At 40.7% G+C, this 25915-nt stretch overlaps 2 protein-coding genes across 2 annotated transcripts; one reads left to right on the top strand and one right to left on the bottom strand.

Annotated features, from left to right (window-relative positions):
* The first annotated feature begins 777 nt into the window (after positions 1-777).
* hsd17b10 (hydroxysteroid (17-beta) dehydrogenase 10) lies at positions 778-6217 on the top strand. The gene is made up of 6 exons (XM_080899543.1): positions 778-865; positions 3680-3844; positions 4814-4978; positions 5073-5201; positions 5287-5395; positions 5524-6217. Exons 1-6 carry the CDS (start codon positions 842-844, stop codon positions 5712-5714), a joined length of 783 nt encoding a protein of 260 aa, XP_080755669.1. The 5' UTR covers positions 778-841; the 3' UTR covers positions 5715-6217.
* Positions 6218-6344: 127 nt separating this feature from the next.
* Positions 6345-12444, bottom strand: LOC308407713 (uncharacterized protein). Its single transcript, XM_080899544.1, has 4 exons — positions 12053-12444; positions 9324-9377; positions 8907-8984; positions 6345-8544 (listed from the first exon to the last, which is right to left on the bottom strand). The coding sequence occupies exons 3-4, from the start codon at positions 8911-8913 to the stop codon at positions 8090-8092; spliced, it is 462 nt and encodes a 153-aa protein (XP_080755670.1). The 5' UTR covers positions 8914-8984; positions 9324-9377; positions 12053-12444; the 3' UTR covers positions 6345-8089.
* Positions 12445-25915: the final 13471 nt, after the last annotated feature.

Genomic DNA, 25915 nt, shown 5'->3' on the forward strand with positions numbered 1-25915 from the left:
TACAGTCGTTTTGTTCGAAGACAAGGCAGGGTATGCTGTATACTATTCTGGAGACTATAAGCAGGATAAGGTGTTGTGGTGGCAATATTCACTTTCTTTGGGTGCCAGCTCATGTAGGGATCAGTGGAAATGAAAAGGTAGATAGGTTGGCGAAAAGAGCGTTGACTAAAAGTAGGACTGAGATGGAACTTACAAGCAGTGGATCTGAAGGGAAAGGTGTTGTTTGGAGGCAGGTTGTTCAGGAGTGGCAGAAGCGGTGGGATTCAGGGAGTATGGGCAGGCAATTGTATCATCTTAAGAAGGAGGTGGCAGTGAGTAGGTTGTATAGGGGTAATAGGAGAGATGAGGCGGTCATTACCAGGCTTAGACTGGGACATTGTGCATTAAATAAAACGCTACAGATGATAGGAGAACATGAGACGGGGCTTTGTGGAGTGTGCCAGGAGGAGGTGGAGACAGTAGAGCATGTAATACTGCGGTGCAAGGGTTATGATGTGGAGAGGTCAGTTCTGCAGAATAGGTTGACGGAGCGGGGAATTGGGGAATTTAATCTGAAGAGTGTGTTGGAGGGTAGTAGGGCACAGGTGAGGGAACTGGTGGGGTTTCTGAAGGCTATAGGTGTTTATGAAAGAGTGTAGGGGTTTTTTTTTAGTTTTTTTTTTTTATACAGCTTGTGAACTCACTGTCTGACCCATACTCCGGAACAGTAGGAGGCGGTAATGCTCCTTTACGTTGGTTGCCAACCGCCGTTAAACACAAAGAAGAAGAAGAAGAAGATCCATCACAGCCTCTCTCGTACACACACGATCTTTGGTATGACGTCAGCCGAGTCGGATCTACGATGGCGAACATTCGGTGTGTGAAGGTGAGCAGCAGAATAAACATGAAACACCTCCGCGCTGCCTCGCCGTTTTCTTTTCCTCTGAGGAAATATGACGCTAGACTTTCACCCTGCTTCGGTTTCGATTTGTGCGAGTTTTTCTGGTTCTTTCGGCGTGCACGCTCTCTTTGTAGTCCATAAGTTTGAGTGCTCGGCTAGCATACTTGCAGGTTAGCAAACATGCTGATAGCTCCCCCTTCAGCCCTCCCGGCTGACCTCCGGCTGTCAGTTAGATGGACACAGGACACACGAGGGCTTTTAAACATGGCAGCTTAAATTAATTAATTAAATTAATAATGCTGTATTTATATTTCAGTTAATAAAAACCGGTCACTGAGATGAATCTGAAGAGTAAATGAAGGTGCGCGCATGTGTGCTGCTTAGCCCCCTTTTTTTGTTAACTTTGCAAAAACAAATAAGACAAATAACAAATAAGATCATTTAGAAGAAGGTGTTTAAATTTTTTTTTTCCCCCAGTATTTTACGCATCAGGTTTTTTCAGGCTCAAGTCTGGTCTCTGGAGACTGTCTGCCAACAAAAGCACAATGAGTCTGTGTCACCTTACATCACGGAAGCCTGGGAAGTTTCTTATAATCTCCGGATATTTGATACAAACAGTCTTATGTTATGCTGGAGTGTATAAAACCCTGGTTAAACATCCTGTGATTTTCTTTCATGGGGGAAACAAAAGCCTCTTTGGTGGGTGACAAAATGTTCATATGCAGGGAAACCTGTGGCATTATGATGTAATGGGTCTCCTGATGTAGACTGAATGACTGATCCCAGCAAACGCTGAGAAAACACTGACTGCATCTCCCATATAAAGACACGATCTAGACGTTTACATGTAGAATAATGGTTCATATGCCTCCTATACAATGGAAGGAATGTAGTTCATATTATTGCAGCAAAGACCTTAATTCATGTCTCTTTTTTCTTTAATTAAAACATTTGAATGACAGCTAAATTTCCTATGAAATGTCTGTGATCAGACAGTCAGAAGTTATGTATGTTGTTTATGTTCTTTATGGCAACTGGCTACTTTATATTCAATGTTTCTGCCATAAAGGTTTCATTCCTTTAACATGTTTTCAGTCGCCGTTTTGTTAAATTTAAGTAACAATGCCATTTGCTTAGATGTCGGTAAAGATGATGTTTTGGGTTAAAATGCTCCTCATTCCACAGCAGCAGCTTACACATACGGCGGGAAGGTCAAAGTTCAAGGTGCAGTGTTACGAAGAAATGGTGCCAAAGTTTGTCTAGTTCATTCAACTAGCAGTTTTTTCCACTCCAACAGTATTTTTAGGGAAATTGTGGCATGCAATTATTTCGAATTAAAGCTTTCTTTCAATGCAGTGTGGATGTTGCAGTATTATACTATTTCTGAAAGGCCTTTATTGGAGTATTGATCTGATTACTATTGAATTTCAATCATTGAAAATAGGGCTGCCACAAACGATTATTTTGATAGTCGACTAGTCACCGATTATTTTTGCGATTAGTCGACTAATCAGATCATCATCCATTGGACGTACAGCGTACAGCTTATTGCACCAGCAGCATCTGGTCTTATATAACTATCATTAGCTTACAGCTTGAAGTGTTTGTGCTAACTAAAAATAAAGACAAGATGGTAGTTTATTAATTTTTAATGAAATTTGCAGATTGTTTCGGTGAAGTTTAATAAACTCCTTGCTTTCTAAAATATAACAGGACACCGGAGTATATTCTCCAGCGTCTCACACTTCTGATAATCAGCTGTCTGCTTGACAGTTTTAGCTGTGCAAAAACTATAACTTTAATCTCAGCCAAACCGATTTACTCAGAAACAAATAAAGTACTAAAGAAAGCCAAACAATAACATTTTTAAGTTATCTAAGTGACTTATATATATGTTTAACCTGACTAGCGAAAGACGGCGGTGGGTTTGAAAACGATTTGCCGGGAGTCCGGTGTTCTCACGGCTCTAGTTAGCCTTGCCCCCGCCTAGCTAACGAGCTAGTGGGTAACAGACGTCTCCGAAAACGTCGGAGCGCTTTTGAAAATATGTGGTGTCTTGATAAACTGAGCAGATATTTGAGGTTTACACAGCTACATTCTCGCCTGAAAATATGTTAAAGGTTTATTTTGTGACCCAGAAAGAATAATAAGAGTAAAGTTAAAACTAACTAGCTGCCGCCATTGTTGACAACTGCGCTGGGCTGCGCTATGAATTCTGGGACACAGCTTCTTCTTCGGGGTTTAACGGCAGCTGGCATCCTTGTACATGCAGTGCTGCCATCTTCTGTTTCAGTCCGTTATTACACTCTTAAATCCTACTACTCATTCCTGCGTCCTTTGTGATCTTACAAAGCTTCAAACGATGCGTCGACTATTAAATTAGTCGTCGACGATTTTAATAGTCGACATAATCGTGACTAGTCGACTAATCGTGGCAGCCCTAATTGAAAACCACAGCAGAGAGATATTGAATAGGATTCATTGGTAATCACCTTAAAGACACTGGACAAGATTTTAAAAGTATTTTAAATTCAATGAAGCAGCTTTAACATCAAATATGTTTGACTAACCAAAAACAAATCCCATCACAATTTCATGAAGTGTACCTAATATAATCCATTACTGAGGAATTAACGTTGAACAGATAAAACATGCAGTGTCTTTTTGAAAGGAACCCAGTGATGTTCTGATCTGTCCTTTCACTCGTCTTTCTTATTGACCTGCGACTTTCTTTCCCCTTTTCTTCTGCCCCCTCCTCTTGTCCCGGTGGGCGTCCCTCTTTACGTGTGTTTTGAGCAGGGTATGGTCGGCCTGGTAACAGGCGGTGCCTCCGGTTTGGGGCGGGCCACTGTGGAGCGTCTGGTGCAGAGTGGAGCGTCTGCTGTGATCGTGGACCTGCCCTCCTCTGACGGACAGGCTGTGGCAGCCAGTCTGGGAAACCGCTGTGCCTTTGCTCCTGCAGATGTGAGTCCAAAATTCAACCGACGCGAGACTGCATATTTTGGAAACATTAACAGAGAAAGTCACATTTGTAAACACTCCTATCTGTGTGAGCTGTGCGGGGCATAGAGTTTACATGAATCGAATAGAACAAAATGGACCAAAATGCTTCTTAAGCCATGTGTGAAATGAATACTGATTGTCCTTTAGCACTAGAACCACAAAAGCGGTCATTTTGACATCCTGGCATTTAAAAAAATCAAGTAACTCTGTTGAATTAAAACACAATCATCTCATATTTCGTGACTTTTCCTAAAAAGGGTTTATTTTAGTGGATTTTTGGGGTGTGTGGGATTAATAAGAAGAAAAAAAAAGTGCAACAACTTCAACCTAGAACCATCGAGGACGCCATTCGGACCCCATAAAAAAGAATGTGGCATACATTTTGACATAAAGGCAGCTAAAACCTGAGCCAGAGACCACTAGATTGATTGACAGACAGATAAATATATAGTGGGGTGAGTTGTGGAAAAATAATTTGAGCATCAAAACCAAACAGATTTCTGAGATTTGTTGAAAGAAAGTGAAAACCTTCGGAAAGGGATCAAAACAGCATGAACGAGGTTCACACCAGCATTGACACAAAGGCAAAATTACAACAGCTCCTTTATAGCCATCACGTGGATACAATCTTTGTCTGTTCAGCGTTTGGATGTGAAATTCTCACCATCGTGTAGATTCTGCATGTGCCACTGGAAATGTAATACCCTGTCAGCTCAGTAGATGGCGCTCACACAGTAGATGCTGAGCCCCAGTGCATTCATGTTGTATATTTTGGCCATAATTATTCTTATTTGTCCTCTATTTTCCTGCAAACAGGGAATATAAAGAATCTTTGGTGCATTTCGAGTTCTTCTACTGGGGTTGTTATTGGCTGGAATGCTTTATAATTTGATGTGAGCAAAAGGGCTTCTTGTCCTCGTCGTTTTCCAGGTGACATCAGAGGCAGAGGTGCGGTCAGCTGTTTCCCTGGCCAAAGAGAAGTTTGGGAAGTTGGACTTGGCGGTTAACTGCGCTGGCATTGCTGTGGCTGTGAAAACCTATAACTTTAAGAAGGACCTCCCTCACAGCCTGGAGGACTTCCAGCGTGTCATCAATGTAAGACGGCCGGACAGATGATCAGACGGACAGAAGAAGAAGTAATCAGAGAATCACATGTGGCTTTTATTTATTTATTTTATTTAACCTGCAGGTGAACATTGCAGGATCTTTTAATGTGATTCGCCTCGCTGCGGGCGAGATGGGGAAGAACGAACCCGACGCAGACGGACACCGAGGCTGCATCATTAACACTGCCAGCGTGGCAGCTTTCGATGGACAGGTAAGGTTAAAAAAAATACTATATATAGTATTTCTTAAGTGAGTGATAAAATAAATGAGTGATTTTGTATTTATTTATTCTTCAGGTTGGACAAGCGGCTTACTCCGCTTCTAAAGGCGGCATCGTTGGGATGACTCTTCCCATCGCACGAGACCTGGCACCCGTGGGCATCAGAGTCATCACCATAGCACCCGGTTAGTGTTCCTACTTAGCCCGTTATAGTTAACTTAGACTAAACCGAAAACTATGTGGAGAAATTAGATTTTCTGATTATTTTATCAAAAATTGACACAAAAATCAACAAAACTGTTTTTTCCTTCAGGGCTCTTCTCCACTCCTCTTCTCGCCGGTCTTCCAGAGAAGGTGCGCTCATTCCTCGCGCGCCAGGTGCCCTTCCCCTCGCGCCTGGGTGACCCCGCTGAGTTTGCTCACCTGGTCACATGCCTGGTTGAGAATCCCATGATCAACGGGGAGGTCATTAGACTGGACGGAGCCATTCGCATGCAGCCCTGAGCCGTTCTCAGCTCAGTGTTTTATCAGAATCTGCTGGCGACACAAAGATACATGAAAGATGTAGTTTGATGTGAGGAGTTTGAGAAAGCAGGAGGGCTGCGGTTTGTTTCTCGTATGGTAGCATTTTCCATTTTAAATTTTGTGTTCACTCACTGATAACTTCTAGCTACTCGTGTAGGTTTGGAGCTAAAATACACAGAAATCCATACGCAGAGAAAAAAAGTGCCCGAGTGCCTTTAAATGTGACGCCAGGTGGTCCTGAATGGGTCTGACTCTTGCTATGAATCATACGTAACATTGTGCATCTGACAGCATCTACAGTGTGAGAACAGGCTGCTGAGTTCATAGAACAAGTCTTGTATGTTTGTCTTTGTGGCTGTATTTACATTGTAAAAATCTGCACACTGTAAATATGTCTGTCAGGAATCACTGACTGTTTTATCAAAATTTTATGGGAATGTAAAAACTGACTATGGTACAATAAACATCACAAGTTTGACTAATCTGTGAGTGAAAGTGGTTAAAAATGATGGAAATTAACCTCACGTGATTGATGTTCTCCTTTTTAATCTGTAGCAAAAAACCAAAACAAATATATAACACAAATCTTATTTTTGCTTTAGTACATGAACTTTCCAGCCTCGTGAAAGCTGGAGGATAAATTATTTTAATTACTGGCACATTGGTTTTCCAGAACAAGTACAAGGGAAAAAAATCCTCAGCAAAACTCTCAAACCTCTCTAATCAGAAAATAATATTCTCAATAAAGTTACTTCCAGCTTTCTTAAATAGAAACCGACAGAGATTTTGCATTGCCATGAACTTTTTTCCCCCTTCAATTTCTATTATAAATTTTTATTTGTCTTGACATCCAGTCTGTTTGTGGGACACATCACTGAGTCATTATGTCGGTTCGGAAGAAAAACATGAGCATTCTTTGCTCTGTGTTAAGATCCTTTATCGTCTAGACAAATATACTTCTTAATAAATCTACTTTTCATCCATGGAAAGAGAAAAGTCTAAAATCTCAGTGCACGCCTGTCCATTTACTGTAATTATTATTATAATTATTACAATCTCCCCGGGATGTTTACCTGACATGCAGCTTGGTGTCACATGCGTATGTATGTATGTACACGTACATACTAGGGGTGCAACGATACACAAAATTCACGGTTCGGTTCGATACTTTGGTGTCACGGTTTGATATTTTTTCGATACAAAAAAAAAATGTTCATGCCTTTTTAATTTGTCATTTATTAAAATTATAAATATATATTTTAACTCAAAAGTACAGTTTTTAAATTTAATGTTGCTGAAACAACAAAGTAATAAAAAAATAAATTATCTGATTGAGGAATCACTCATCTTTGGAACAGAGTTTATTACAGAAAAATGTCACTTTCCAAAATAAAAGCTATACTATACGCTTCTTCTGGGCTATATTCTCAGCAGCATATTAAACATATCATAAGGAGAATCCTGTGCTAACGGCTCTCTAAATGACTCGGGTAAAGTTTGTAGCATGCGTGCTTGTTGTTTTTGTCTGCTTCCACTTGTCTTTGCACTAGGATGATGTCGGCGTAAATGTGCAGTCATATTCATTGTGTTCCCACTAGTGCTGTTAGCGTTAATCTGAAATGACGTTAACGCCACAACACGGCAAATCTCCGTTAACAAGCTACCGCGGATCGCCCGGGCGAGGGGCTGGACGGCCAACACGTTAACGAGCAAACTGCGCTAACGCACTAGTTCCCACCCATGTAATTGAGCATTGCGTGGCACATCCAACATACTGTTTTACTTTTGTCCATGACGCGCTTACCTTTAGGGTCATACGTCACATGAAAACCAAAATAGTTCCAAACGCCAGATCTGAATGAGGGTGGGGGAGGTCCAATTTGCCATGTTGCAAAGAGAGCTTAACTTCTGTCTCGCTAGCTTGCCCTGCGCATAGTGAATCTGTGTTCGACTACTCCGCCTAGGCTGCACTGTCGAGCGCAGATCCACTGAGCGCTCAACACAGACAGCATCGTCAGAAGGAAAGTTGATAAATTAAAAATTTTGTATTGTTCATACATATGCGTACCGAACTGAAAGCACTGTATCGAACGGTTCAATATCGATACAAGTATTGTTGCACCCCTAATACATACATAAAGATTGGAGGGATGACCTGTGTTTCCTGTGTGTTAAAGATTGAGTGAAATCTCTAGAACAAACCTGGTGTCTGCTCTGGTGGCACTAATAGTGTTAAACTTTAATGTTTTTGTCAGCATATTAAGAAAAGTCTCTCAGGGTGACTGGATATTTGAGGGCTTGTTGTTTTAATACAAGGCACTGCACGGTTTAGAAAGATCTGTACTGGGCACAGTTTACCACAGATTGAATTCAAAACCAGTGCCAAACAGAGAAATGCCCATTTTGCGACCAAAGGAGATACCCGTTCCCAGCACCTTGGCTTCGAAACCTGTGGGACTAACTCCCACTCCTGTGTCTAATCCCAGACCAACTGTAGCTTTGACTGGACCAGCAGAGGCTGAAGCACTGGCTATTTCTGCTCTGGCAAAGGCTTGGGCACCAGAGGCCACAGAGGCTTCAGCTCCTGCGCTGGCATTGGGTCCTTTGGCCTCTGCATCAAAAACGCTCCATTCAGCACGGGCGTGCCCCACTCCCGCTTCAGCATACGCTCCGGCTTTGGGAAGACGCTTCCCTGGTTTGTCCTCAAACGCATCTGCAAATGTTCCAGCCCGAGCAAAGGTTTCCTCAGTAAAAGCTCTGCCAGGCCGATCAAAGGTATCGATCATCTCAAGTGCTCCACCTGCATGGGCTGTAAGTAAGGAGAAATGTAAACCGAGATACATAGAAGACAATGTTATAGCAGTGGATATTCCTACAATATTATAGAAATGGGATTTAAAAATGTACTAAAACAAGAATTATGCTAATGATGGACTAACAAACACTGTTGTTAATGCAAAGGTGTTAAACCTCACAAATATGAAAGGCAAATATGTCCTATCACATGAAAATATCAATATTGTTTTTCTATCAATAAGTATCAATATTGTATTCTCTCTCTCTCTCACACACACACACACACACACACACACACACACACACACACACACACACACACACACACACACACACACACACACACACACACACACACACACAGGTGAAACCTACCTTCCATATTTTCTGTTATTGTGCCTTTGTTTCCACTTTCTTTCTCCCAGCCTGAGCTGCTTCTTTTTTCGATATGTCCTGGAAAAAAAAGTCACTTTTGAAATACTTGCACATATAAACATTTAAACACTATAAAGCGCTTAAACATCCAGTACTTTCTTCATTGTTATTGGTCAGTTATTGTTTAAAAAACTGGGAGAACTGTTGTAAAGAATTAATATAGAAAAACATCAGTTACACACAAATAAAAGATGGTTTGTCATCATCCGTGAATAAGTTTTAAGTTTACTCATTGAAACAATAACTGGTAAGAACAAGTCAATTAAAATATCATATATTAATATATACTACACCATTTGATATGGACTGTAGAATGTAAGACTCAGATAATCAGATTATTATCCCATGACTACTTACCCGAATAATGTTTCTTGGGTTACAGGAAATGTTTGCACGCCTTTGCTGCAAGCACTGAGGGACAGAGGAATAAATAGCAGACCAGGAGGGTGGAGGCCTTGGGGGGGTTTACAAGTGACTCACAAGATTCTTTTAAACAGAATGCAAAAGTGAAACTAACAGTGGCATAGACTGTTAGTTTGTTCCAGGCTGCACTGTGAAGGCAGGATATATATAAACAGTACTTGAGGGTTTAAAAGTTCAACTTCTACCACCCCAGATATCTGTACTGTATGATACAGGTAAAGTTGTTAAATTGAGTATATTCAAGTAATACAAATCTGCTCGAGATTTTACAGTGTTCCTGTTTGTCTTCAGTTCTTGAACATCACTTAACTGTAGTGCTACATGGAAACTGAAAGTTCTTCTAGGGCTGGGCGATATGGCCTAAAATTCATATCGCGATATAATTTGAAGCATGTGCGGCAACGATATATATCACGATATATTATTTTCTTCTGTATAACGTATTTTCTACACGATAAGGCACACTTAAAATCTTTTAATTTTCTCAAAAATCGAGAGTGTGCCTTATGTATGAATTCTGGTTGTGCTTACTGACCTCGAACCGATTTTGGCGTGCAGAAATCTGTTAAAAAACATTTTAGTACAACTTTGGTAAGCCGCACTGCTTGATGGATTGTCAGAGCATTACGGCTGCCATAGTGAGGAGCTTCGCGGAGTAATCTGGGTCCAAAACTCCGTCCCCTTCAAGTCCCAAAGTCAAACGAACACCGAGAGTTAAAAACGGTCTAAATTCTTTCATCTTTAATCAAATCATCAGCATTGCTGCTTTACCGGGTGTAACAATTAAGTTTAACATCCAGGCATCCATGAAAACAGAATTTATGAAATTTAATGGAGTTAGAAGTTAACAGGAAGTTAGCTCGCTAGTTTACACCTAAACATTTCATACCGTGTTCTGACTGAGAGATATATCACGATATTTGAAACTAATTCAAATGTACAGCTCTGCTACCACTTCCAACATAAATGAAGACAGAAAACTAAACAGCAGTGGCGTTTGCAGGGTTACTGAAGTTGGACTACCTGGTATATAATGTGCTACGTGATTGCTAGCGACACAGCTATGTTAGCATAACATTAGCAGTGAAGCTGGAGGATGAACGCCAACTTTTTTTTCGACTCGATAAAAGTGAACGTGAGGGATTCTGGTGGTCAGGGACAAATGCAATCGCATAGCAGGATGCTATACACGGGCCAAACTTCAGTCAGGAGAACAACTGAGATTATTCATCCGCAATACGAGGTTAGTTACTAATATACTGCAACAACATGGGAATAGAGCAGCTGCGAGAGAATTCAACATTAATGAATCAATGTTACAGAAGTGGAGGAAGCGCAGTTTTTGGCTTTCCCCATATTTCAAAAGTGCTTCATCTCTTTGCTATGACTGTCGCCCGGCATAATTTGCAGATGATAATGGTTGTAGCCGCTGCGATGCTTTCGACCAAAACAGGCGCAGCCTGATGACATCATCAACATGCGCTATCGCGATAGAGCGATATAGTCATCTCTATCGTTGGCCAAATTTATATAGTTTCTATCGTATATTGTTTATATCGCCCACCCCTAAATTCTTCCATCAAATCTGCACTTGAATGTATCAAAACCTAAAAACTATGTAACTTCTAAAGAGAAAACAAACCAAAAAACAGGTTTTAAGTCTGTACCAGCCGATTCTGACACCAAAGGTTCACTGGTTTGCTTCCAGATGTAAAAAAAAACAAACAAATTAAGACAAACTGCAGGAAAAAGAGTGTCATAATTTAATATGGGAGCTAGTGGCAGTTAGAAGGCTTTTAGTTTCACTTTGAGTCACAAGCCTCCAGCCTGAAACAGAAAGCAAAACCAAGTTGAAATAAGTTGTTTGTTTTTAGATATCTGCACAGTAGATGAGAATTTATTTAGCTTTTGCTTGAAAGAGAGGGATCAATAAACAGTTTTTGCCATTATTCCATCCTCAGGTGTTTTACTCTGAATGAACAAATGCCAACATCAGTTTAGAGCTGCAGTTTCCTGGAGCCTCTGGGAGACATTGTATGTTATCACAGTATTGTGGTGATACAGAAGACAAGAAAGAAAGAAACAAAGTTCCTCACTATATAAAGAAAATTCATAGCCACATTAGACTTAATTGATGATTTTTTTCCCAGTCCTTTTTTTGTTGAGTGCTTTTTTTGGATTTTCTGCAGCTTCATGACTAGGGATGGGTATCGTTTAGGTTTTATCCGATACCGGTGCCAAATCGGTACTTTTGAAACGGTGCCGGTGCTCAAACGGTGCTCAAACCGGTGCTTAAAGAATGGAGAACACAAAATTGTTCCAAAAACCTCTCATGTTCAGCTGGTTTTTGTAAAAAGATAACAATGTTAGCCTTTTCTGCAGCTATGGGGCATATATGGTATCACTCTTGGCTGGAAGCAGTGCTTAAACAATGGAAAAAAACACAAACTTTGTCCTAAACCTCTCATGTTTAGCTGTGTTCCACTTTTTCTTTGGTCATTTTAGCCTTTTTGCCCAGGGTGAAGGGAGTATCTGCCATCAAACAAGAAGACAGACGCATGTAGCTATGATGATGTTTGCTAGTTCACCTTACATGCATTAATGTAATAACGTGGTTAGCCTACTCAACGTAAATTACACACGAACAACATTAAGCTACTCACGCAGAGAAGAACGGCTGCTGCTGCATCATCATCCGTCATCATTTCTGCTACACTGGCAGGGCTAGGGGCCAGGACGCTCCTCTTCGTGTTTTTGGGGGATGTTGCATAACAGGCAACCCACCCGCAGTAGATGTGCTCGGTGTGAGGTCTCGCAGCAAGCTATCAAATACGGCGCATTTCTGGGCTTTTAAAAAAAACGCTATGCGTCGCCAGGTGTTTCATCGGATTTGAGGTGTTACCTCCTTTGACAGTATCACAGTATCAGCTTAAAGCACTTGTTGCAGGCTGCTGAGTTTGCATATTTTGCTGTGAAGTACAGCCAGACTTTTGACCGCTTCGCCTTGGGCATTTTTAATCTGTAGCTCTGCTCTAAAAGAACGTACGTACCTGGGCCCGCCTACTATCCTCGGAAACGTAAAACGACAGCTCAGGGAAAAAAAAGCACCGAAATAAAGCACCGAAATGTGCGCTGCTTTTCGGTCTGGTTACTACCGTTTATGTCAGAACGACACCGGTACCCATCCCTATTCATGACTCACCAGATTTCACATTCTCTTCAGTGCTTTTATTGAGTGTTTTATGATATTGAGGTCATATTAAGAAAAATAGAACAAGCGTCATACCGAATTCTCAAAGTAGTTTATTCTTAGTTGAGGAAGTGAAGGCATCCTTTCGAGCCCTGCACGTTAAAGAGAAATCAAAAAGTTCAGATAACATTTTGCTATTTTTCTGAATTTAGTTTTGTAGGTAGGAATAAATCGATTTATGGGCCCAGTGATTGCTGAGTGACCCGTTTCAGTGTCTGGAGTTTTGTGTTATTATAGGTTAAAGTTTTATATCATATTCAGCGTGACACAGTGTGGAAAGTTTAGTTGCTACGTGTTGCAACCAAGACCAGTCTCGAGACATCCAACTCTAATAAGCTACAATGAATTTTCCTTTTCCTTGTCACCACCTGCGGGATGGTGTGTGTTCTTTAATCTCTGTGTCATAAAGTGATAAAGTAAGATGATAAAATAAGCGAAGTGGTAAAACTTTGTGCTCATATGAGAATATTAAATCTGAAAGCAATAAAAATAAACACACACAATATCATTTATCAATTTTAATGTTTTTATCACCAGCGACAACACATATTAAGAAAAATCTTTCAGGAGTGATTGGAGATGTCATGACAATTTATTAATTATATGCAGATTCGAGGGCTTGTTGTTTTAATACAAGGCACTGCACGGTTTAGAAAGATCTGTACTGGGCACAGTTTACCACAGATTGAATTCAAAACCAGTGCCAAACAGAGAAATGCCCATTTTGTGACCAAGGGAGATACCCGTTCCCAGCACCTTGACTTCGACACCTGTGGGACTAACTCCCACTCCTGTGTCTAATCTCAGACCAACTGTAGCTTTGACTGGACCAGCAGAGGCTGAAGCACTGGCTATTTCTGCTCTGGCAAAGGCTTGGGCACCAGAGGCCACAGAGGCTTCAGCTCCTGCGCTGGCATTGGGTCCTTTGGCCTCTGCGTCAAAAACACTCCATTCAGCACGGGCGTGCCCCACTCCCGCTTCAGCATACACTCCGGCTTTGGGAAGACGCTTCCCTGGTTTGTCCTCAAACGCATCTGCAAATGTTCCAGCCCGAGCAAAGGTTTCCTCAGTAAAAGCTCTGCCAGGCCGATCAAAGGTATCGATCATCTCAAGTGCTCCACCTGCATGGGCTGTAAGTAAGAAGAAATGTAAACCGAGATACATAGAAGACAATGTTATAGCAGTGGATATTCCTACAATATTATAGAAATGGGATTAAAAAAAAAAAAAGGGGGTACTAAAACAAGAATTATGCTAAATGATGGACTAAAACATTGTTGTTAATGCAAAGGTGTTAAACCTCACAAATATGAACGACAAATCCATCCATTACATGAAAATATTGATGTTGTTGTAAGGGGGTCATAAATTTTATAGGAGTGATATGCAAAATTCGTTATTTTCACTGTATTCTGTTTTCATACTCAAAATTATAAAATAATATAACACATATGAAGTACTTTTAATTTCTACATTCAATTCTTTTAACACATATAAGAAAATATAATACAGAACTTAATGTAACATGAAAAATAGCGCATGCACATGTATTTTGACACACACAAAACTTACCAGCATCTGCATTTGAAAGAGAAAAAAAATGTTATGTAGACATGTTTTGTCTAAATCACATCAATCTTGATTAACTCAAAATAACTTATCACTGTGTGCAGCTGACAGTAAGTGCACTCCATTCAAGAAGAAAGCAGAGTACTCTACAAACCCACATTATCGTATTTTATGTTTTACTTCAAGTTTTTCCTGCTAGACATCTGTCACAGTTTTATTACAAACCATCACACCAGTGTTGCCAATTCCTCAGTAAGGGAAATCGCTATTGGCTGTCCTAAAAGTCGCTACATGACATAATCGCCTAATTTGCATAATTGGTCATGCTTATGTAATTGTAACCCACGCTGTAGGAAAGAGAAATAACATCGTGGAAGAGACATAAAGTCAGTAAAAAGCACCCTAAATGTATTTAGAATATATTTAGAACTACAAATTAAATTTCTTTTAGCAATTATTGGGTTTTTTCCCCTCTCAATCTTTGAATTCCAACTCTCCTCCTTTACTCGGGCTTGGGACTTGCAAATGATCTCAGGGGGTCTGGAAACTGACTAAACATAGCGGAAAAGTCGCTAATTTGGCAACACTGCATCACACGTACTTTTTCATTGTTGGGAGAAATTAGTAACTTTGGTTAAATTACACCCTTAAAATTATGTTAGAAGCCTGTGGGTGAAACCTACCTCCCATATTTGCTGCTGTTGAGCTGCTTCTTGTTTGGATATGTCCTGGAAAGAAAAAAGTTACTTCTGAAATACTTGAATATATAAACATTTAAACACAAAGGTGCTTAAACATGCAGTATTTTTTTTTTTTATTGTTTTGATTTGTTTTTCAGAACAAAGTACGAGTAAGTTAATAAGTTAATCTGTTTCTTGGAAAAGCCTGGAAAAAAAAAAGTTTGCCTGCGAGGCATCTTTTGGTCAGTTATTGTTAAGAAAACTGGGAGAGCTGCTGTAAAAAATTAATATAGAAAATTATCAGTTACACACTGATAATAGATTATGTGTCATCATCTGTGAGAAAGGGTTAAGTTTTCTCATTAAAACAATAACTTGCAAGAACAGGTCAATTAAAATATCATAGCTTAATATATACTACAACATTTGATATGGACTGTAGAATGTAAGAATCAGATAATAATCCGATGATTACTTACTTGAATAATGTCGCTTGGGTTACAGGAAATGTTTGCACGCCTTTGCTCTAAGCACTGAGGGTGAGAGGAATAAATAGCAGAGCAGGAGGGTGGAGGCCTTGGGAGGGGGGGGGGGGGGTTACAAGTGACTCACAAGATTCTGTTAAAATGCAGAAGTTAAACTAAAAGCGGCATAGACTGTTATTGTGGGGGAGCACTTGTTCCAGCTTGCACTGTGAAGGCAGGAAATATGAACAGGGAGGGATCAAAACCACCCCAGATATCTGTACTGTACGATAAGCTAAAGTTGTCAAAGTGAGAATATTCAAGTAACGAAAATCTGCTCTAGATTTTACAGTGTTGCTGTTTGGCTTCAAGTTCAAATAACTTGATTGTTTTTAGATATCTGCACAGCAGACAAGAATCGACGTTTATTTAAAAAAAAAAAAAAGTAATTCCTTAATATACAGGGTGGGCCATTTATATGGATACACCGTAATAAAATGGGAATGGTTGGCGATATTAAAGTCCTGTTTGTGGCACATTAGTATATGTGAGGGGGCAAACTCCTCAAGATGGGTGATGACCATGGTGGCCATTTAGAAGTCGGCCATCTTGGATCCAATTTTTGTTTTTGTTTTTCAATAGGAAGAGGGCCATGTGACACATCAAACTTATTGGTAATGTCACAAGAAAAACAATGGTGTGTTTGGTTTCAACGTAACTTTATTCTTTCATGAGTTATTTACAAGTTTCTCTTTGTTCACAGCCATTGACATGTCGAAGAGGTTAACACGTGAGGAGCGGATTGAAATTGTGTTGATATCTGGTAAACGCAGTAACCGGGTCATTGCAGCAGATTTCAATGCAAGACACCCTACGAGACCACCCATCTCCCATGCTACAGTTAGCAAACTGCTTGCTAATTTTCGTGAAACTGGTTCAGAATCAGAATCAGAATCAGAATACTTTATTCATCCCGAGGGAAATTAGGGGTTACAGCAGGCAGCACGCTAATGGCGCATGCGCACTCACAAAGGAACCTTCTGACCAACTTTACACAAACATCACATTGGGCAGACATGTCAGAAGGTAGGCTGATAGGAAAAAAACAACGAAAATACACTACATGAGGTAAGAGGAGGAGAAAAAAAAACTCCACTCAGACTGAGCTCCTAGTGGGAGAACAGTTTGATAAAAGAAAAAACACCTCAGCACAAAAGCACATGACTATCAATACAGCATAGAAACACGAGACAAGCAACAGGGCGGGTAAAGGGTAAGAGAGAGCCGGCGTAGACAGCGCATCCGGTCCTGCAGCATCTGTGCTGGTCCAGTTGACTGCTATCATCCCCGGTAGGGCACAAGCATCGAAGGCGTTGGAAAGGGAGGGGGATGAGTGAGTGCTTATCAGTGTAAGTGTGTGTGTGTGCGTGTCCATAGTTTAGCTGAGACAGTGTCCTTCGGCCTATCAGGCTAAGTAAACAGTCCTCCAGCCAATCCAGGTGTCCTTCATGGGGCGGGAAGAATAGTCATCACACAGTCGTTATCAGGGAGTTGTTTTGGTGGGCTCCAGCCTTGGGCCTGCAGCTGGGGCCGTGGTGTCCAAATGTTGAATATTGTTGATTTCTCCTTTGTGAGCAGCTCGAATTCTAGCACTCCGAGGCTGGTCTCTCGATCTCCCGTTGAAGAGCTGTGAGCCTCCCCATGATGGTATCAAACTTCTGTTCCGTGGTGTTGTCAGTCTTTTGATTCTGAGACCTCACAACTACAGTGATCCGTTCCGCGATGTTTTCCAACTGTCGCTCAAGGGTCTCATTTTGAGCAGGCCTCTCTCTGATGTTTCCCCTCATACGCTCAATGGTGTTGTTTTGAGCCTTCACAGCAGCTGTAAGCGTCTCCAAGGTGTTGACCATATTACGTTCGTTGTGAGAGGTCGCACCTCGTCCCGTCGCTTCGAATCCAGCGGGCAGCCTTGTGGGGGTTTGAACAGCCGGTTCCGCTTTCTTATTTCTCTGATAAACCAGGGCTAAGCCAACGCCGATCAGCATGAACCCTGTTATCATGGTTCCGAATAGGTAGATATCTTCAGCGTCCTCGATCGACAGTCCCGCCAGGCACACGGTCCTCCAGTTCTGCCACCCGTCCATCGTGTAACCGGCAGGGAAAGTCCCTCCAGGGCACTCAGGCTCTCCCGAGCCCCGACTTCTCGTTGAGAAAAGGGTGTCAATAGCACTCAGAGACCAGTTGATCAAATCCATAATTCTCTTTTAGGTTTAGAGAACGACAGTGAGAGACTGTTCCAGGGAAAGTAAATTGGTTCAGTGTTGGATTTGCCAAAATGTGGACGCAAGAAAACTGTCACTAATGAAGAAACATCAGTGGCTGTCCTAGCTTCATTCAGCAAGAGCCCACAGCGTAGAACTCGCCGCATGTCACTGGAGAGTGGCATTAGTCGAACATCCCTTCGGCAGATATTAGCTACTCACAAATGGCACCCTTACAAACTCCAGCTACTGCAGCATCTCAACGAGGATGACCCAGATCGGCGCACAGAATTTGCAGAATGGGTCAAACAAAAATTCGGAACAGGACCCTCAGTTCACGCAGAAGATTTTGTTCAGTGATGAGGCAAACCTTTATGTGAATGGTGACGTTAACAAACAAAACCACCGCTATTGGTCTGACACTAACCCACATTGGATGGATCCCTCCAAGACTGTTGGAACAACAAAAGTGATGGTTTGGTGTGGTATATGGGGTACAATGATAGTGGGTCCATTCTTCATCAACGGAAACTTCAAGGCCACTGGATATTTGAAATTGCTACATGATGATGTGTTTCCCTCTTTATGCACTGAAGCTGGCACGTTCCCTGAGTTTTTCCAGCAAGATGGTGCACCACCACATTATGGGTGCCAGGTCCGAGTATTCCTAGATGAACAGTTTCCTGGAAAGTGGATTGGTCGTCGTGGGCCAGTTGAATGGCCCCCAAGGTCTCCTGATCTGACCCCCTTAGACTTTTATCTTTGGGGTCATCTGAAGGCAATTGTCTATGGTGTGAAGATATGAGAGGTGCAGCACCTGAAACTATGGATACTGGATGCCTGTGCTGGCATTTCTTCTGACAGGACTTTAATATCACCAACCATTCCCATGTTATTACGGTGTGTCCATATAAATGGCCCACCCTGTACATTATTTAAGGAGGCTATAGTTTGTGATTGCTCGCAATATTATGATATGGCAGTTTCTAGGGCGTAGAGCACAAATAGAAAGTACTGTTAGAATATGTATGAAGAACTATGGCATGGTGCAGGAAAACAGCTAACCCCCACCTTCACAGGAAAGGAAGCAAAGTAAGGAAGAGTTATAGAGGGTTACCATAAAAGCGTGGTCAGGACGTTCTGTCACAGTCTGGCAGAGGCAGACTGTAGGATTGAAGAAAAGGACCCAAAACACAGACTCCAAGGAACAGGGAACAAAACTTGAATGTTAACAAAAAGCGAGCCGTTTAACGAGGCCTGTTAAAAAAAACAGTAACTGAAAGCTGCTGCAGTAAAGACCTGCCACAACATGAAAAAGGGGGAAACCCAGCATGTGGTGATTTCCGTGAGCTCAAGACTTCAGGCTGTCATTGCAGCAAAGGGATTTCAAGCAAGTATTCTAAATGAACACTATATTTTCAGTTATTTAATTTGTCCAATTACTTTTACTTCCCTGAAATGAGGGGAGTGTGTTAAAAATGCTTTAGTTCCTCTAATTTTTAAGCAATCTTTTTATTCAACCCACTGAATTAAAGCTGAAAGTCTGCACTTTAACTTCATCTGAGTTGTTTCATTTAAAATTAATTGTGGTAATGCACAGAAAAGTTGTCTCTGTCCAAATATTTATGGACCTAACTGTACATGTCAGCCATCTAGCTAAATCATTTTTGGCATAGAAGGAGCCTGGAATGTGCTTTATAACATCCTGGGTCACTAGCAACTTTATTTTTGTAACTAAGCAAAAACATTGTGGTGGACAGTTAACATCACCACTGCCAGGAGAGAAATAAACTTTTTTTCAGTCAGACATTTCTAGGTCGTTTTATCCATTGAAGTTGTCTTTGTATATTGTTGCACAGTTTAAAGTCCTACATTGGAGCCTGTCAATTACTTAAGCCTGTGTCCATTATTTGCCTGATTGCCACCGTAGGCCTGTATTTAACGTACACATATATGACCTGAAAACATCACAACTTTTATAAATCATTTGCAAAAATAACCAAACCTATCGGTGCTATTGTGGTCACACATTATATTGCCTGGTTTAGCAAATCTGTCCCTAAATTATATTTCAGCAAAAACATAAAATGCTTTATATACAGTATATAAAAAATGAGAGACATATAGTTAAACTATCAGTCAATATAGCTTTAAAAAATTAGACTGCCAGATTGAGAATTACTCTTTTAGATTATGTTTGCTTACCTTCCATTTTCAGGTATTTTACTCTGAAAGAAAATGTCAAAAGCTGGTTAAACTGGTGTAGGAAATTATATATCCAGTTAAATATTGAACCCAGACAAAACGATTGATTCATTAATGTTCTACAGGCATTTTAAAGTAACATTTAAAGTAAGCTTTTTTATTCTGGGATATTCATTATTCATGCAACAATTCAGTCAATGTGAAGTAAACCTCTGTGACTGTAGCTGTATTAGTATACTACACCACGCTATGTGATTTCTATAAACTTGATTAAGGTACCATAAAGCACTGGATATTCTTGAAGCCAAGTAAAACACAAAGTAAACAGAAAGAAAAAGTGAAAACGAAAACAAACAAAAGCCATAAAGAACCGTTAGGTGGTTTTAGAGGTAATCCCCCAAAACACACACAAACTCATACATGAAAAGTGAAAGTAAATTTCTCTGGGTATGAAATTACAATTACTGTGTTTTCTTCAGCTAAAAAAACAGAACAAATCAAAAGTGGTAACAAAGTGGATCACCTTGCCTAAAACAAAGACTATTGCTACTAATACATTTAGATAAATAAGATAACAAATTATATCACTGTATATTAATGTATTTAAATATTTTAAGGGTGTTTTCGCACCTGATGTGCTTGGTATGGGCCAACTCAAAGAATGTAAATTCTCTATCTTTTCTGATAGTCCAGAACACAGTACCTTCTTCTTGTATTTACTTTTTTGCTCATGGCCCAGACTTATCTTACCAGTAAGAAGACTGAATATTCTCACATGGTTTGTAGTGACACATTTTGGTTCACTTGGATTTTCCAGGAAAATGTGACATAGGTGAAGTGATTTATTGAAACTTGCGTAAACATGCATGAAAATACAGTATATAAGGCAAAAACTGAATCAGTACACTTCTGCCAAGAGTGAAAGTCAATATTTGGTATATCCACCTTGATTTTTCAACATTGTCTGAATTATCTTATCGGCAAGCTTGAGGTCCAGGCTGTGAAGAGGCCAATACATGGCCACTGTGCTTTTTTTCTATCTGGGTATGAATTTACTGGGCTGGCAAAATGTTTTGGGATCATTTTCATTGTCAGAAATAAAGCTGCAGTATATCACATGCTTTCCACGTGGTATTAATACAAAATTAATAAAACAAAAATAAATTACCTGGTTTAAATATAAAGTTAATGTGCTGCAAATGCTGTTGCATTGTGGTGTGGTGGTTAGCACTGCTACTTTACAGCAAAGAGGTTCTGTGTTCAATTCCACCATCAGGCTCGGGTCTTTCTGTGTGGAATTTGCATGTTCTCCCTGTGTTTGTGTGAGTCCTCTGGCTTCCTCCCAAAGACATGCATTTAGTAGGGATAGGGGTTAATTGAAAACTCTAAATTGCCTGTAGGTGTGAATGCCGAGTGTATTTCCATTTTTTTGTTTTTTACTTTCTTCAGATATCTTTACAGTAGATGACATGTTGATTGGATTTCATGTCTTACTGGTTACTGTTTTCCGCTATTTTGTTTAGTAGGCTACTGTATTTTTCAGAGATAAGGTGCACTTAAAATCCTTAAAATCTGTCAAAATGTTTTAGTATGACTTTGGTAAGCTAAGAAACCACACTGCTTGATGGATTGTTGGAGCATTATGGCTACTGTAGTCAGGAGCCTCACGGAGTAATATGTACTGTGCTTCAACATAATATTATGATGTGTGTATAAGGACCCCAAAATGGCACCTGTTAAGAGACATGCTTATGAAGCGGGTGAGTTACACCACTATCTGCCAATGGATCATGGATGACTGCGCTAAGGTATCAGCCTCAAGTGTCGTCCTTGTTTTCCAAAAGGCTAGAATCATTACTGAACAGCTAAGTAACAAGAACAAGACTGACTCAGATAGTGATGAGAGGGATCTGGGCATACTTGATGCCAAAAAACGCCCAACTGTTAAACTCAGACACTGAAGATGAAGAATTTGATGGAATTGTGAAAGAGGAATGAACTGAAAGTGTATTGTTCTGTAATTTATGTGTTACAACTAAACAATGTTGAACGTTATTGTGACTGAGTTGAATAAAGTTTGACTTACTTGACTGTTTTGTTTCGTTTAATGCGCCTTATAATCTTATAATTGTCTTATATAATCAGAAAACTATGGTAAATTCCAGAATCGTTTTCCACCACAACAAGAACCAACAGTAATGGAAGATGGGCTTGAATAGTCATTTATTCTCTACACTGACATATACTGACTCACATTACATATAAAGTAAACTGAAATCAGACAGGATAGCAGAAAGGCAGCTGAGTAGTTTGTTACAACAATGAACCAATCATTACACCAATAAAAATAAACAAATAAAAAAACAGTAAAAAAAACCTCACTCATCTCATATCAATAAATCTGATCATGCACACTCAATAAAATAAAACATTAAAAAAGATTAACGTAAACTACATAAAAACATTTCTAACAGATGATTTGAAATGTTAGAACATTTTATGCACATGACAGATATTAAATGCTAAAAAAGTGGCTTCAATATTGTAATGAAGGGCAGAATATAGTTTAGAAAATCTGTATTTTGTACAATCTACCAGAAACTGACTTCAAACCCAGAGCCAAAGAGAGAAACACTAATTTTACCAGAACCTACAGACAAGCCAGTTCCCAGCACCTCAACTCCAGAGGGACTGATCCCAAGTCCTGTGTCTACTGCCAGACCGAGTTTAGCTTTCACTGGACCAGCAGAGGCTGAAGCACTGGCTAATTCTGCTCTGGCGAAGGGTTTGGCACTCACAGGTGACAGAGAAGCTCCTGCTCCTACACTGGCATTAGGCCCTTTGACTTCGGCATCAAAAACGCTCCATTCAGCACGTGCGCAGCCCAGTCCTGCAGCAGCATACGCTCCTGCTTTGTCCAATCCATCTGCAAATGCGTCAGCTCCCGCGAAGGTACCAGCAGCAAAAGCATTACCGGACCGATTCACATTTTGGCACACCCCAGTAGTCCAGGTCCCACAAGCTCTTTACGTGTTAACTGGACTGCTTGGGCTGCAATGAGGAGGAGGATTACTCTTACTTAAGTACATTTAAAATGTTGGATGCTTTCAGTATTTCAATGTTATGGTTCTTTGTTCCACTATGTTGTACATATAGTTTATTTTAAAGCTTAAATTTTTATTTTTATTTTTATCTTTGAGTACATCGTGTAGATATTATGCTGGTACAACAATAATACACCAATGTCTTATTACTACACTTCCCCAACTGTAAATAAGTAATTAAATTATTCTTCAGCTGTAACATTTTCAAGTGATATACAGTACAGTACTAGTAATATAATGCATTAGTGCATCATAGACAACACTGGCCATGAGTTTTAGGCATATGTTTCTGATCAAATATTCTGATTTAACAGAAATCCCATAAATTGAATCCCATATTTTTCATATTGCTCTTATAACTTTTTGACAGAAAAATAATTAAAAATCATCATACATTTTTTCGTCCATCTGGACCTTAGTCTTACGTACAAAATACAGTTATTGTAGCATATTAGTCTCTCTACTGTCCAGCCAATCCATTTTCTTACCCCCAGCCTCGTTATCTGAAAAAAAAAAGAAACGTTATTTGATATAACGTTAAAGAGATCTAGTTTCATTTTCAGTTGAGATAAAATGAAATTAAAGGTTTTCCCTAAATATCCTTAAAGGACAGACAAAATTACACATTTAGATTAAATGTTCTTACCTGCCATCTTCAGGAAAAGTGGTCTAATATGAAAAAAGATGCAACAAATCAGTCTATAAAAATATAATGTACCAATATCATAATTTGATATGAAATATGAAATAAATACATAGATTTTGCCAAATGACATTGACTGGAAAAAAAATGACTGCTTTATTAATTGGGAAAATTGAGAAGGTATCTGAAGCACTGCAAAGAGAAAGGTACACAAAATCACACACACAAACAGAAAAATGCATTCATGGGATGATCCATGATTTGGGGCAAATTATGGCAACAGTAGCCCACATAGCAAGCAGGTCTGGCCCGGATCTGGTATCAAGCTGGCACTTCTGACTGACTGGTGTCATGGCAGGGTGTATGTCAACCAGATGTGGGACTTTTTAGGTTCCCATTTTCCTACTTTAGTTAGAAGACCCAAATGCCATGTTGCAACACTATACTGCTATGGTAACCAACGTTTCAAATGCAGGTTTGACAGGTTTGTGTGTGTACACTTTATCGAAAACCTAGTGAGGGCTTACTCATGTTTACCACTGGGGGGCTGTGTCTCAGGAGGTAGAGCAGGTCACCTATGGATCGGAAGGTTAGTGGTTCAATCCCTGATTCCACCATGTCAAGTGTGAATGTGTATGAATGTAGTTAGGGGGCATTCAGTGTAGAGAAATTGGCTGAATGTTGTATAGAGCATATTGAGTAATATGGGAGAGTACAAAAGCCCTATATAAGAATAAGTTAATTCACTGTCTGAACAGAGTTTTGTCATGTTACGTTTGCACTATTATGCACATGTTGTTATTACATGGCTTGATTAAGGTACACATTAGGCTGACATCTGGGGCCAGAGCTGAAACTGTTCTGGGCCAGCACAGGGCCAGCAGTGTGTCTGCAACTGGCCCTGTGGCTGCACAAAACTTACACATGGCCCACATACCGCAAAGAATGATGGCCCTTTGGTGGCCCAGATCAGGTTTGCCAGAGGTAATCCACACATGCGCCAGGACAGGACCACCAGTGTGTCTGCAACTGGCCTTGTGCTGGCCCATGTGTGGGCCAGATCCGGATATGGGAATGGGCTTAATGATTTGGAAATAAACTGCATTGACACTTGTCACTTCATCTCCACCGCACGTTACAAGAGACAGCAAATAAAGTGTTCGAAAGTGTGAATATGTGGTCGGTTCTGGCATGCATCTGTTACACTAAGATTTGAAGGGGAACAAAGAACACAAACCCTGCATCTACATGTCCAAGGTTTGGAGGCCTATCTCCCCCTACCACCACTTCCCCTGCCAGTGGCGGACCCCCTCAGACATCGGTGCGTTGGTGGTTCTTTGTGTCCGGGGATGGGCGTCCAGGTACACACCGGCTCACTCCTTGGCGGCCGCTTATCGGGGCCTGGAGCCTGGGGCTCGCTCGGGCCACTTCGGAGGTGGGGTGCCCCCGGCCTCTTGGCCTGGGGCTCGGTCACTCAGGCACAGCTGGCTGCCGGCGGAGCTCACGGGCGCGTCACTGCAACCCCCCCTGGCTTCTGCTCCGCGGCTGCTGAGTGAGCCCTCATCTGGGACTCTCCTCAGCTCTTTCCGGGACAGTGGCGCAGCTGCCCCTCTGTTGGTCTTCCTTGGTCTCTTGTGTTCTGGGGGCCTCTGGATGTCTGGAGTTTTGATCTCCTCCACACCTGCTTCACGCCCTGGAGGACGGGGCTGTGGCCCCCCCACACCCTCTAGCAGATTATTACATGAAGGAACCTTTTAAAAAACAAAAACAAGCGCGTCCATGCTCACAGGTGTACACACGGGTGATCACACCCACAAACTACACCCTTTTTGGCTCCTACCTCAAAGCACACTGTGTTCTGTTGATCTTATGTGCTGCACAATAATGTTTAACATTTAGTATTTACTGTCATATTCCCATATATCATTGTGATGTTGTTTATTCTATTACTCTTGTTCTCTTCTGCTTGCTTTCTTTTTTCTTTCTCAGCAGGTGATCCAGGTGATTGATATATGCATTTTTTTTCTCTGCCCGTTCTGTTGGTTTTTGTCTTTTGCCCTTCTCCCCCGTCCCTCTTCTCAGCTGTTTCTCTTCCCCTCTTTCTTTCTCCCCTTCTTTCCCCCAGTCAAGTCTGTCCCGTATTCAGTAAGTGAAAATAAAATAAACAATAAAAGGTGAATCAAATGGACCATTACGGCAAGGCTGGGATGGTCAGTTTGGTAAAGTAAATCCGTTGGGCATCTTTCTTTGCCTTTAGACAACAATTCTGATGGCAAAAGAGCCAAACGGGACAGGCCCAAAAAAAAAAAAAAAAAAAAAAAAAAAAAAATACATGTCATTTTGTCAATTT

This window comes from Rhamphochromis sp. 'chilingali' (assembly GCF_963969265.1).
Source record: "Rhamphochromis sp. 'chilingali' genome assembly, chromosome: 12".
NCBI lineage: Eukaryota > Metazoa > Chordata > Actinopteri > Cichliformes > Cichlidae > Rhamphochromis > Rhamphochromis sp. 'chilingali'.